This window comes from Sapajus apella, unplaced genomic scaffold, assembly GCF_009761245.1.
Source record: "Sapajus apella isolate SASKATOON/1434 unplaced genomic scaffold, GSC_monkey_1.0 scaffold12, whole genome shotgun sequence".
Classification (NCBI taxonomy): domain Eukaryota; kingdom Metazoa; phylum Chordata; class Mammalia; order Primates; family Cebidae; genus Sapajus; species Sapajus apella.
In genome coordinates, this window is record NW_022436952.1 from 1845100 (window position 1) to 1858888 (window position 13789).

Here is a 13789-nt window from a genome sequence, read left to right on the forward strand (position 1 = left end):
TTTGTTGTCCCCAGAATCGAATTCAGGAGTTGGGTCCCCAGAGGATCTGAAGACACCTGGGGGACTGCCTAACTGGCTGATTCTCACGTGGTAAGAGGCTCTCAACCTCGCCACCACGTGGTGCCCAGGGCCGGGAAAAGGGAGAGCGGGCGGGAGGGAGCTGTATCAGGGGCATTTAAAGTGCCTTGACGTCACACACTGCCAGGAACTCAGCTGAGTTTTCAGCAGGACATTCCGGTCATCTTCCCTCCCTCCCCCCCGGGCTTCTGTGCCCAAGCCTTGGGCTCTTCCCGCGCTGCGGCGGAGGGAGGAACACTAAACTGTCGGAACAGCCAGCACAGGGGCGTATCAGTCTTCTCTTGGCCCCGCCCTTTCTCCTAACTGCTCCCCTCATTGGTTGGTGGGCGGGGCTTCTGCTGTACCGCACACGCACTGGGACCTCTGGGTGGCCGAGCGAGCTGGCCGTTCATGAATTATGCATGAGGGCATGCCTTGGCCCTGCCGGGGCTGGGCGGGGATTGGCTGAAGGGGCTGTAATTCAGCGGTTTCCGGAGCTGCGGCGGCGTAGACCGAGAGGGGGAGCCAGGGGTTCCGACGTCGCAGCCCAGGGAACAAGCCCCAACCGGATCCTGGAAAAGCAGCCTGCTCGGCGCTGTCTCTCCCCCTCGGCAAGAAGAGGCCCTTTGGCCAGAGGGAGCCCCGCCGCCAGCCCCCGGCGCACGCGCAGCCCCGGCCTCTCGGCCTCCGCGGGAGAAACAGGTGAAGGGGGTGCAGGGTGGGGCCATCGGGGAGGCCTGAGGACCCGGGGGCGCCGCAGGGGCCGGGAGCCTTTGGGACGTTGGGGAGGTTGTATGGACGCTGCATTGGGGCTGGGAGAGATGAGTCGCGGAGGGTCGCCCTGAGGAAAGACTCCCCGGGATGACTGGAGCGGGCCTCGGAAGGGACTGGGGGCTCTGGAGGGAAGTTTCGTTCTTCAGAGAAACAGTGAGGAGAACGCGCTCGAGAGGGAACCGTGGGGCGAGGGCGCACTCGGCTGCGGCGACAGGAGTCAGGGACTGTCCCCCGATTTCCTGCTCCCTGGGGCCCTGGGGACGTTCCGGCCACCGGAGCGACTGTCACTGGCGGGGATCACCGGCTCTGGTGAGGGTCGGAAAGCGCTTCCTTTCCGCCCGGCCGGCGGCTCTCGCTGAGCCACTTCCTCCAGTTGCCCCGTTCCCGCTCCTTCAGGAGCCAACTGTGCCCCTCTGGAGGCTGGCATAGGTGTCTGTCCCCTGCAGCCTCACGGGCTGGCTGGTCTTGGGTAGGTTTATTGCATAAGAATCAAGTTTCCTGTAAGGAAATTGACAGACCGGTACTCTTCCTAAATTCCCTCCCATCTTTTTCTAGGTTAAGCTATACTCCCCCCACTCCCTCGCCTTGTAAAAAAGAGAGGGAAAAAAAAAAAAAAGAAGACAAAATAAAATCCCCATTAACCCGTCCAGCCAGCTGTAGAGAGAAATAAACCTCTTGACATTGTTCTTTTCCAAACACCTGGTAAAGTTGGCCAGAAGATAAATAATTGAGCCATTGCGTTTACTGGATTGTGTTGTTGCTTAATTGCATAGGACAGAATGAACCAATCGAGAGTGGGAGTTTTCTGTCTCAGAGCCAAGATCTTGGGTAAATGCAGAGGAGAGTGAAACAAAGACAGGCTGGCTTTGAAAAAAACCATGTGTGCAAACTTTACCTGCGTTTGGGGGGTGTGTTTGCACTGAAGTTAACAAGATTGAGACCGTCACCCAAATTGGTATTTCCATGTTTGGTACACATCACTCTGTGCTATATCAGGTCGTTGTATGTGTGTATGTGTGGTGACAAAATCAGTGGTTAGTCTTTTTTTTTTTTTTTTAAGAAATGTGTATAGCGTGTACGTGCTGGCTTCATTGTATATGCAACTAAAGGTTATGTAGTTTGTGTATGGATTGTAAATTTTTGGCTGGCTGTGCTGATAAAGCGTTGGCTTGAATAAAGCAAAGCAGAAAATGATGTCAGTCTTTTATATGTGGCTTTAGATTGTGTTATGACTTAAATCAGCTAGTGTTTAAATTTTATATCAAATATGTCTATGTACTCTGAGTCAGCACATTTATTTCCTTATTACATGTTCCAGACTGGAGTGCTAGCCCAGTTTTTGTTCAGTTTGCACAGTGGGATGGGGGAAAGAAATCTGGAATTAAATGTTTTAGAGGTTGGAGCCTTGATTTTAGTCTGTATATTAGCACACTCATCACAAAGAACCATTGGTAAATTCAAGAATCTTTTGTTTTTTATGTAGTTCATTGGGAATAATAATCACTTAGAAACACTTACAGTGCCAGGCATGGTGGTACATACCTCTGATCCCAGCTACTTGAAGGCTGAGGCTGGAGGATTCTTTGAGTCCAGGACTTGAGTCTGGTCTGGGCAACATAGTGAGAGGCCTGGAGTTGGGTCTAGAGTCTAGTCTGGGCAACATAATGAGAACCAGTCTCTAAGAAAGAAAGAAAAAGGAAAGGAGGAAGAAAGGAAAAAAAAATACCCACAGCACAGTTATGAATTGACCCACAAAGGACTTGAGGTAGGTAGTTCACATAACAATTACCCTAATATTATAGATAAGAAAATTGAGGCTAAAGAATCAAGACACTTGCCCAAGGCAGCAGAGTGCCATAGTGGTGGAATTTGTGCCTCCTGCTATATATTTTGTGTTTTTAATTTTTTTTTCTCACTCTGATGCCAGGCTGGAATGCAGTGGCAGGATCTTGGCTTATGGCAACCTCCACGTCCTGGGTTCAAGCAATCCTTCTGCCTCAGCCTCCCTAGTAGCTGGGACTACAGGCGCACGCCACCATGCCCAACTAATTTTTGTATTTTTAGTGGAGACGGGGTTTCACCATGTTGGCCAGAATGGTCTCGATCTCTTGACCTCGTGATCCACCCGCCTCGGCCTCCCAAAGTGCTGGGATTACAGGTGTGAGCCACCGCACCTGGCCTTTTTTTCTTGTTTTTATTTTATTTTATTGTTATTATTATTATTATTTTTTACACAGAGTCTTGCACTGTCACCCAGGCTGGAGTGCAGTGGCTTGATCTCTGCTCATTGCAACCTCTACTTCCCAGGTTCCAGTGATTCTCCTGCCTTAGCCTCCCAAGTAGCTGGGATTACAGGTGTACCCCACCACACCTGGCTAATTTTTGTATTTTTAGTAGAGATGGGATTTCCCTACATTGGCCAGGCTGGTCTTGAACTCCTGACCTTGTGATCCGCCCGCCTTGGCCTCCCAAAGTGCTGGGATTACAGGCATGAGCCACCACAACTGGCAAGTAACAGTAAAATTCTTTTTGTTTTTTTCTAAGATGCGGTTTCACCATGATGGCCAGGCTGGTCTTGAACTCCTGACCTCAGGTTATCCACCCACCTTGACCTCCCAAAGTGCTAGGATTATAGGCATGAGCCACAGCGTCTGGCCGTTAGTGAAATTCTAACATATATCTGAATAGTAAAATGCCACCAACGGGCTGAAAGACTTCATGGGAGATAAGTATTCAATAAACAGGTGAAAAAAGAAATACAAATTGAGCTTGCTGGTTATTTTTCTATCTAATTGCTATATCTAACTTGGGAAGTAAAGAACTGTTTTTGGTCAGCATAATTTATTATCATAATTTAGCTATTTACTAATGAAAAGAAATACTAATCTAGGTTCGTTTTAGGTGAAAGACAGTCATGACTCAAATGTCATTTAAACCAGAGTGCCTTGAGGATAAAGCGGCTTTATCCTCCCTGCCTCCATGTGTCTTGACATTCAGATATGAGATGCTGCAGAAGTGGTGACCAACTTTCCATACGTCTGAGTCCACACCTTTGTAGCTTATGGTTTTCTCAGGTGGTATGCAAACCAACAAATACATACTCTTTTTTTGCAGGGGGAGGGTGGGGATGGAGTCACGCTCTGTCCCCCAGGCTAGAGTGCAGTGGCCTGATCTTGGCTCACTGCAACCTCCTCCTCCTGGGTTCAAGTGATTCTTACATCTCAGCCTCCTGAGTAGCAGGGATTACAGGTGCCCACCACCATACCTGGCTAATTTTTGTATTTTTAGTAGAGACAGGCTTTCACCATGTTGACCAGGCTGGTCTCGAACTCCTGAGCTCAAGAGATCTGCCCACGTCAGCCTCCCAAAGTGCTGGGATTACAGGTGTGAGCCACCTTCCCTCACCAACAAATAAATACTTTTTGCAACTTTGTCTGAGTTGCTATGAAGAATAAATTGTATCTTGTTCACAGAAATTGCAGTGTACTGGGGGACTTGATAAATGTTTTAACCATCCAGTGTAACATGTCATCAGAGAGATGGTGAGACTTTATACCCGGTGCTAACAAGGTAGCTGTTCTACATTAAAAAAAATATAGTACAGATGTAGAACATTTTTGTTACCATAGAACGTTCTATTGGACAGTGCTACACTGAATGCTATAGGTCTTAGAGGAAGGAGAGGTTATGAGGCCTGGAGTTGTCTAGGAAGTCTTTTTTGCCAAAGGAGGGATTTCAACTGGGTCCCAAATAATGGGTGGAATTTGATAGGTGTAAAGAATTTGATGGCCTATGCCTGTAATCCCAGCACTTTGGGAGGCTGAGGCAGGAGGATTGCTTGAGCCCAGGAATTTGAGAGCAGCTTGGGCAACATGGTGAAACCCTATCTCCACTAAAAATAAAAAAAATTAGCCAGGCATGGTGGCGTGGGCCTGTAGTCCCAGCTACTGGTGAGACTAAGGTGGGAGGATCACCTGAGCCTGGGTGTCGAGGCTGCAGTAAGCTGTGGTCCTGCCACTGCACTCCAGCCTGGGCGACAGAATGAGACCCTGTCTCAGAAAAATTCCTGGTAGCCTGGTAGACTAGGAGGGTAAGTAGAGAAGTGATTACTTATAAAAGATACTAAATGCAAGACCAAGGAATTTCAGTTCTGTTCTTTTGTAGGGGAAGCTTTTAAAACTTTTGAGGCGAAGCACTGGTGTTTAATCATAGAGTTCCTACTATGCGTTAGGCACATGCCTGGTGCTTGTTAATTTGTACAAAGTAAATCAGTACATCTGCCCTCTGCCCCAGGGGAGTTGTGAACTGGAGTCCAACATCGCACAAAGGTAGGTGTCCTGATTGATTTGATTTGGTACTTTGGGTGAGAAAAGCATAGTGTACTTAAGTGTAGAAGTGTTTTTTGAGGATTTTTCATTGGCTACAGATCACCACTCATATTTTATGTCTTTCACATTTAAAAATTTCACCATAACTTTTGGGTCATTTATAAAAACCACTGAAAGATCACTTGAGGGACATCCCCAAATCCTGAAAAACTGGTGTTCTGGAGCAGCCTCAGTGAGATCCAGGAGGATGACATTGCTGGGCTGGCTCAGTCCTTATTGATTATGGCAGAAAGAATTAATATTGTGGTTACATACTTTTGCTAGACACCTTGGCTTACAAGGTGCAATTGTAAAGTGTAGCGCACTTTAGTCAGGATGGCCACATGGTCCTTTGGTGGTGAATTGTGTGAGATGCCTCTAGTCTTTAAAAGGAGTAGCATATCGGGCCCAGGAGCAGTGACTCATGCCTGTAATTCCAGCACTTTGTAAGACTGAGTCAAGAGGACTGCCTGAGCCCAGGAGTGTGAGACCAGCCTGGGCAACAGAATGAGACCTTGTCTCTTTTAAAAAAACAAAACAAAACAAAAACAGGCCGGGCATGGTGGCTGACACCTGTAATCTCAGCACTTTATGAAACTGAGGTGAGCGGATCACATGAGGTCAGGAGTTCAAGACCGGCCTGGCCAACATGGTGAAACCCCATCTCTACTAAAAATACAAAACTTAGGTGTGGTGGCACATGCCGGTAGTCCCAGCTACTTGGGAGGCTGAGGCAGGAAAATTGCTTGAACTGGAGAGGTGGAGGCTGCAGTGAGCCGAGATCCTGCCACTGCACTCCATCCTGGGTGACAGAATGAGATATTCTATCTGACAGTGCTACACTGAATGCTACATGTCCTCAGAGGAAAGAGAAGTTATGAGGCCTGGAAATAGCATATGTCTATTATGGTCAGTTATTATTTGTCATGTTAGGATTATCACAACTCTTTTTTTTTTTTTTTGAGACGGAGTCTCGCTCTGCTGCCCAGGGTGGTGTACAGTGGCACAGTCTCAGCTCACCGCAACCTCCGTCTCCCAGGTTCAAGCGATTCTCCTACTTCAGCCTCTTGGGTACCTGGGATTACAGGCACACACCACCAGCCTCGACTAATTTTTTGTATTTTTTGTAGAGATAGGGGTTCACCATGTTGGCCAGGCTGGTCTTGAACTCCTGACCTCATGATCCACCCACCTCAGCCTCCCAAAGTGCTGGGATTACAGGCGTGAGCCACCACGCCCAGCCCTATCACAGCTCTTTAATTCAGATCAGCAAACATTGAGGGCCAGTTATTGCACCAGGCAGGATCCAAGGATAATGAAATGTTGTCCATTTTCATGAAACTGGAGATGTTGTAGGGACCAACATGTGTACTGTGCCATTATGGACGTAGGACAGGGGAGACAACCGGGTAGTGAGTGGTTCAAGACTCAGGCTCTGAAGTCAGACAGATCTGGGACTGAATGCTGGATCTGCCACTTCCTAGTCAGAATCCGAGCCTCTGTTTTCTTATCTGTAAAAGAAGATGATAACAGTACTTATGTTGTAGGTGCTGTTGAAGATTCAATAAGATAATGTGGATAAAATGCTTAGCATAGTGCCTGGCACATAGTAAGAGCTCTGTAAATCTAAGTTCTTATTAAATATCCAAGAAAAGAGTGAGAGAAAGGCATCATTACTGAGGGGATTTATCAGATGGGAACACCTGAATAGGGCTTTATAGGATGAATAGGAATTCTCTCCACAAAGTTGCATTATAAACTGTTGTATTCAAGGCTGAAGGAACATGAGTGTGCGGAGGCTTAAAACAGCCTGTGTGTTCAGGGAGCTATAAGTAGAAGTTCTTAATTTAGGAGACCTAAGCCAAGGGGAAAGGAGGCCAAGGAGCCACAGCAATTATCCCTTTTCTTCTGTTAATAATTGTGTTTAAATGTCATTAAAATAAGTTATTTTGTCCTTTTACAAAAGTCATATCATAGCCGGGCGCAGTGGCTCACGCCTGTAATCCCAACACTTTGGGAGGCTGAGGCGGGTGGATCACGAGGTCAAGAGATTGAGGCCATCCTGGTCAACATGGTGAAACCCCGTCTCTACTAAAAATACAAAAACATTAGCTGGGCATGGTGGCGCGTGCCTGTAGTGCCGGCTGAGGCAGGAGAATTGCCTGAACCCAGGAGGCGGAGGTTGCGGTGAGCCAAGATCGCGCCATTGCACTCCAGCCTGGGTAACAAGAGTGAAACTCTGTCTCAAAAAAAAAAAAAAAAAAAGTCATATCATGCTATTATTAACAAAAGACTTGTAGAAATGTAGAATGTGTGTTTTACATGTATCTTTAAAAAAATTTTTATTTTATTATATTTAAATAGAGACGGGGTTTCACCATGTTGGCCAGGATGGTCTTGATCTGCAGACCTCATGATCTGCCCGCCTTGGCCTCCCAAAGTGTTGAGATTACAGGTGTGAGCCACCGTACCCGGCCTACATGTACCTTGTTAATTGGCTTGGTTTTGTTCTCCAGATTTTTTGCAGCCCTTTCTGTTTACCAGTTTATCTTGGATATATTTATTCCAAATTCCTTTTAACAGCCTAGCAAAAGAATAATAAGGAAGGTAAATCTGCTCCTACAAGAAAATAATGTTTGAATGATCCGGCTTTCCTTCCTGCTACCCACAGCCATGAGAATAAATGACCTTACTCATCACTGAATTTTTACCTGACCTTTGAATTTTTAACTGCATCAGCCAAAAAACTTACATTTTGAGTCTTCCTAAAGTGATTGCTATTGTAGTTTTGAAACACTTGGTTGGTGTGTTTGAGGGTTTCATGGTCCAAAATTACTATAGCAGTTAAAAGAGTGGACTATCAAGATGTTGGTGGTGCATGCCTGTAATCCCAGCTACTAGGGAGGCTGAGGGAGGAGAATCGCTTGAACCTGGGAGGTGGAGGTTGCTGTGAGCTAAGATCACGCCATTGCACTCCAGCCTGGGCAACAAGAGTGAAACTCTGTCTCAAAAAAAGAAAAAAAGAGTGGACTATCAGGTCAGACCCCTTGGGCTTTAATCCCAGATCTGCCTTCCCTTAGACCTTGGGCCTGTTGCTTTCACTTCTCTAGGTTTCAGTTTCCACAATCCTGGACCAGGTCCACTTGCACAGTAATTGAGAGGATTAAGCTAAATGATACATATCAAGTACTTTGCGTAGTGCCTGGCGGGATAGGTAACATTCAAGTGCTAATAATTACTATTATTACTATTTATTATTATTATTAATTTTTTTTTTTTTGAGAGGGACTCTGACTCTGTTACCCAGGCTGGAGTGCAGTGGCACAATCTCTGCTCACCGCAATCTCCACCTCCCAGGTTCAAGCGATTGTCCTGCCTCAGCCTCCTGAGTAGCTGGGACTGCAGGTGTGCGCCACCATGCCTGGCTAATTTTTGTATTTTTTTTTTTAGTAGAGATGGGGTTTTACCATGTTGGCCAGGCTGGTCTCGAACTCCTGACCTTGTGATCAGCCCACCTCGGCCTCCCAAAGTGCTGGGATTACAGGCGTGAGCCACCGCTCCGGAGGTCTCACTGTCACCTAGGCTGGAGTGCAGTGCGTGGCAAGATCATGGCTCACTGCAGCCTTGATCTCCCAGGCTCAAGTGATCCTCCCGCCTCAGCCCCCAGAGTAGCTGGGGCTGCAGGAATGTGCTACCACCCTCAGCTAATTTTTAAATTTTTTTGAGTCGGGATCTCTTCATGTTGCACAGGCTGAATCACTCTTTTTTTGTTCTTCAGCTGGAATACTATTATTAAAAACTATAATATCAGTCCAGGCACAGTGGTTCACGCTTGTAATCCCAGCACTTTGGGAGGCCGAGGCAGGCAGATCATGAGGTCAGGAATTAGAGACTAGCCTGGCCAACACAGTGGAACCCCATCTACTAAAAATACAAATATTATCTAGGCGTGGTGGTGCACGCCTGTAATCCAAGCTCTTCAGGAGGCTAAGGCAGAAGAATCACTTGAACCTGGGAGGCAGAGGTTGCAGTGAGCTGATATCACACCACTGCACTCCAGCCTTTGCTACAGAGCTAGACTCCATCTCAAAAAAAAAAGAAAAACCTTGGCCGGGCGTGGTGGCTCACGCCTGTAATCCCAGCACTTTGGGAGGCCGAGACGGGTGGATTACGAGGTCAAGAGATTGAGACCATCCTGGTCAACAAGGTGAAACCCCGTCTCTACTAAAAATACAAAAATTCAGCTGGGCATGGTGGCGCGTGCCTGTAATCCCAGCTACTTGGGAGGCTGAGGCAGGAGAATCTCTTGAACCTGGGAGGTGGAGGTTGCAGTGAGCTGAGATTGTGCCACTGCCCTCCAGCCTGGGTGACAGAGCAAGACTCAGAAAAACAAACCAAAAAGCAAAAAAACTGTGGTATCAAAAAATAAAATAAATTTTGATATCTAACTACAAAGTCAGGCAAGTTATGATCCATGGCAGCCACTAATGACCCAAAGGAGAGAAAGAATAATTGGCAGATTCAACCTAACAGGAAAAAAAGTAAATGAATAGGGATGAGGGATTTACATTCTGTTAGAGGAAATTGAGGCTGTCATGTAAAAGGAATAGGCAAGGCAAACTATAAATTCCTGTTTACACAAATGCTCTTTTGTTAAATCTCTTTGCATTGTCCACAATCCATGATCACTTCTCACTTATTTTAAGTAATATTTAACACATTAAAAATGGATTACCACTCAAGGAGTTTCTTCCAACACACAAAGTGCAGGTAGTGTTGACGGCTTGAGGGGAAGAAGATTGATTAGAGTTGCCTGTGTCTCAGGAAGAAGCCAACAGGAAGAACCTTATTTTGAGTCAGGTAAGGAAGGTGGGAGTGAGGAGGCATCCCAAGTGGCTGGATATGGAGCTGGGAGCTGATTGTTGCACATTACTCAGCTGAATTAAATGTGTCTTCACATCTATGTGGGTGTGCATACATGCAAATGTACATGTATATGAGTTAGTTGAAGGGGTAGGCCTTTATTTTCCTGTCCTGTAACTTTCCTTTGCAAACTAATCTGTATTCAGAATAGTGTTGCAGTTAAGAACCAGCCAGCTTTTCCATGAAATAAGTTCTCTCACCCCATCTCCCTCTTCAGTTTTAGAGAAGGCAGGAAAGAAAAGCCAATGCTTTTGTTTTTTCCTGGCCATGTGCGGGGCAGGAGGAAGCCAGCAGAGCTTGAAAGAGAAAGTAAACCTTCTGGGAAATAAATGGTTTGGCTTCCCTATTGTGGAGGAGGAGTACAAATTATTAGGGGGATGTTTGGGTAGTTTTTGTAGAAGCCATTTCTGAAAACTGATTTGGATTAGCGAAGGTAAGCCCAATTTAGGAAAACCCTGCCCAGTCTGGTGTCAGCCACCTGTTTCCCGCTTTGTTTGATTGATTTGATTACTTTGTGGTATTCTGACCTCTCATTCTTATTACAAGAGTTGGAAGATTTGAGTCTGAACTTGAGCACCTGCTTTGATGAAAGCTTCCTAAAATGCATGTTTTTCAAATTTTTTCTCATGTTCATTTTGTTTTGCTTTTTAGCAAACACTTTTTCTGACAGAATCTAAAAGCATTAGACTTTTCCTGTTTTCCCCTTCTCTCCCCACAATGTAATTTTTAAAACCCAGATGTTAGCTGTGTAATTACCTTTCCCATAAACCAAAGTGCAATACTGCATTGAGTTAGCATTAAAATAGTCGGCCTTTGAATTTTTTTCTGCTTGTGGTTTAGATATAATAAATATTTCATCTTAGACTGACTTTCTCTGACAAATCAGTTTGTATCTGGGCCTCTTTTCATCAGGATGTTTAAGGAAAGCACATTTATTGAAACATTAACTAAAATAAAACATAATTAGGAGGCCAGGCACGGTGGCTCATGCCTGTAATCTCAGCACTTTGGGAGGCTGAAGGGCGGGCGGGGTGGGAGCGGGGGTGTCACTTGAGGTCAGGAGTTCAAGACCAGCCTTGCCAACATGGCGAAACCCCATCCTACTAAAAATACAAAAATTAGCTGGGCATGGTGGTGCATGCCTGTAAGTCCCAGCTACTCGGGAGCCTGAGTCACGAAGATCGCTTGAATCTGGGAGGCAGAGGTTGTAGTTAGTCAAGATCATGCCACTGCACTCCAGCCTGGGTGACAGAGTGAGACTCCGTCTAAAAAAAAAAAAAAGCATAATTAGGTTGGTAATGCTTATACATTGGGGCAGGTGGAATAATGAAAGCATTCTGGAACCAGAAATAATCAGTTGATTAAGAATAATCTGTCCAGGTGCGGTGGCTCGTGCCTGTAATCCCAGCACTTTGAGAGGCTGAGGTGGGTGGATCACCTGAGGTCAGGAGTTTGAGACCAGCCTGACCAACCTGGTGAAACCCCATCTCTACTAAAAATAGAAAAATTACCCAGGTATGTTGGTGGGCACCTGTAATCCCAGCTGCTAGGGAGGCCAAGGCAGGAGAATCACTTGAACCCGGGAGGTGGAGGTTGCCGTGAGCTGAGATGGTGCCATTGCACTCCAGCCTGGGCAACAAGAGCAAAACTCCATCTCAAAAAAAAAAAAAAAAGGAAAAGGAATAATTAATACTCAATCTCATGTGTTACTTTCCCTATTTTAGTGAATGAGTAGATTGCATGTGTCTAGAAGCATATGGGACACTTGAGGGTCCTAATTATTGTATTGAGGAGTCCTAGGTTCATAGAACCGTCTAAAATTTGTTTCTCAAATGTGGTGCAGGATGTCGTAGTGGAGGAGGTTGTGTGTGTGATGGGTACAGGGGGTACCCCCACAACAATAAAGGGGGTATATGAGAACCTACTTTCTGATCCATCTTGCTGTGACCTAAAACTGCCCTAAAAACAAAAGGTTATTAATTTAAAAAAAAATTCCTGGCCAGGCAGAGTGGCTCATGCCTGTAATCCCAGCAGTTTGGGTGGATCACCTGAGGTCAGGAGTTCAAGACCAGCCTGACTAACATAGTGAAACCCTGCCTCTACTAAAAATACCAAAACTAGCCAGGTGTGGTGGCATGTGCCTGTAATCCCAGCTACCCAGGAGGCTGAGGCAGGAGTATCACTTGAACCTGGGAGGCAGAGGTTGCAGTGAGCAGAGATTGCGCCATTGCACTCCAGCCTGGGAGACAGAGCAAGATTCCTTCTCAAAATAATAATAATAATAATAATTCCTGTTTCTGCAGAAATATCTTAGGTGTCCTGGTTCAGCAGTGCCCCATAGATTCCATGGACGTCTACCCTCAGTTTCCCCAAAGTTTTCCAATGGGAGTACATACCTCTATACCCAGTGAGAATATTTTCTGAGTAATGGGGAATTAGACTGGAGGTAGAGGGTAGAGGAGATCCATACAGTCTTTGTATGAAAAATAGTTACCTTTCTTTCTTTCTGTCTTTTTTTTTTTTTTGAGACAGAATCTTGCTCTGTCATCCAGGCTGGAGTGCAGTGGTACAATCTCGCCTCACTGCAACCTCCACCTCCTGGGTTCAAGCGATTCTCCTGCCTCAGCCTCCCGAGTAGCTGGGATTACAGGCGTGTGTCCCCACGACCAGCCAGTTTTTTTGTATTTTTAGTAGAGACGGGGTTCCACCGTGTTGGCTAGGATGGTCTTGAACTCCTGACCTCATGATCTGCCTGCCTGGGCCTCCCAAAGTGCTGGGATTACAGGCGTGAGCCACTGTGCCTGGCCAAAAATAGCTACCTTTCTTTTTTTTTTTTTTTTAATATTTTTTTAAAGATGGGGTTTCACCATGTTAGTCAGGCTGGTCTTGAACCCCCGACCTCAGGTGATCCACCCACCTTGGCCTCCAAAGTGCTTGGATTACAGGCGTGAGCCACCACGCCAGGCCAAAAATAGTTACCTTTCATAAAAATGTTATTTATGTTAGTATACAGTAAGTTTATTTTTATTTTTTTGAGACAGAGTCTTTCTGTCACCAGGCAGCAGGCTGGAGCGCGGTGGTGTGATTCAGCTCACTGCAACCTCCGCCTCCCAGGTTCAAGCAATTCTCCTGCCTCTGCTTCCCGAGTAGCTGGGACTACAGGCATCCGCTACCATGCCCAGCTAATTTTTGTAATTTTAGTAGAGACGGGGTTTCACTGTGTTGGCCAGGATGGTCTCCATCTCTTGACCTCATAATCTGCCTGCCTTGGCCTCCCAAAGTGTTGGGATTACAGGCATGAGCCACCGCGCCTGGCCTATTTTATTGATTGATTGATTGATTGATTGAGATGGAGTCTTGCTCTGTCACCCAGGCTGGAGTGCAATGGTGCGATCTCGGCTCACTGCAACCTCTGCCTCCCAGGTTCAAGAGATTCTCCTGCCTCAGCCTTCTAAGTAGCTGGGATTACAGGTGCACGCCACCATGCCCAGCTAATTGTTGTATTTTTAGTAGAGAGGGGGTTTCACCATGATGGCCAGGTTGGTCTGGAACTCCTGACCTCATGATCCATGTGCCTCAGCCTCCCAAAGTGCTGGGATTACAGGCGTGAGCTACCAAGCCTGGCTTTTTTTTTTTTTTTTTTTTTTTTTTGAGATGGAGTTTCGCTC

General features: G+C 46.2%; 1 protein-coding gene across 4 annotated transcripts in view; it reads left to right on the forward strand.

The window, feature by feature from the left end:
* Positions 1–475: 475 nt before the first annotated feature.
* Positions 476–13789, forward strand: part of STAT3 (signal transducer and activator of transcription 3) — a 78057-nt gene continuing 64743 nt past the window's right edge. For 3 of the 4 annotated variants that reach the window (XM_032279618.1, XM_032279617.1, XM_032279619.1), the window contains exon 1: positions 476–759. In XM_032279618.1, coding sequence (XP_032135509.1) covers positions 480–759 — 280 coding nt within the window. In that variant the 5' untranslated portion in view covers positions 476–479. The remainder of the gene's footprint in view (positions 760–13789) is intronic. The other variant, XM_032279616.1, reaches the window with a different exon arrangement.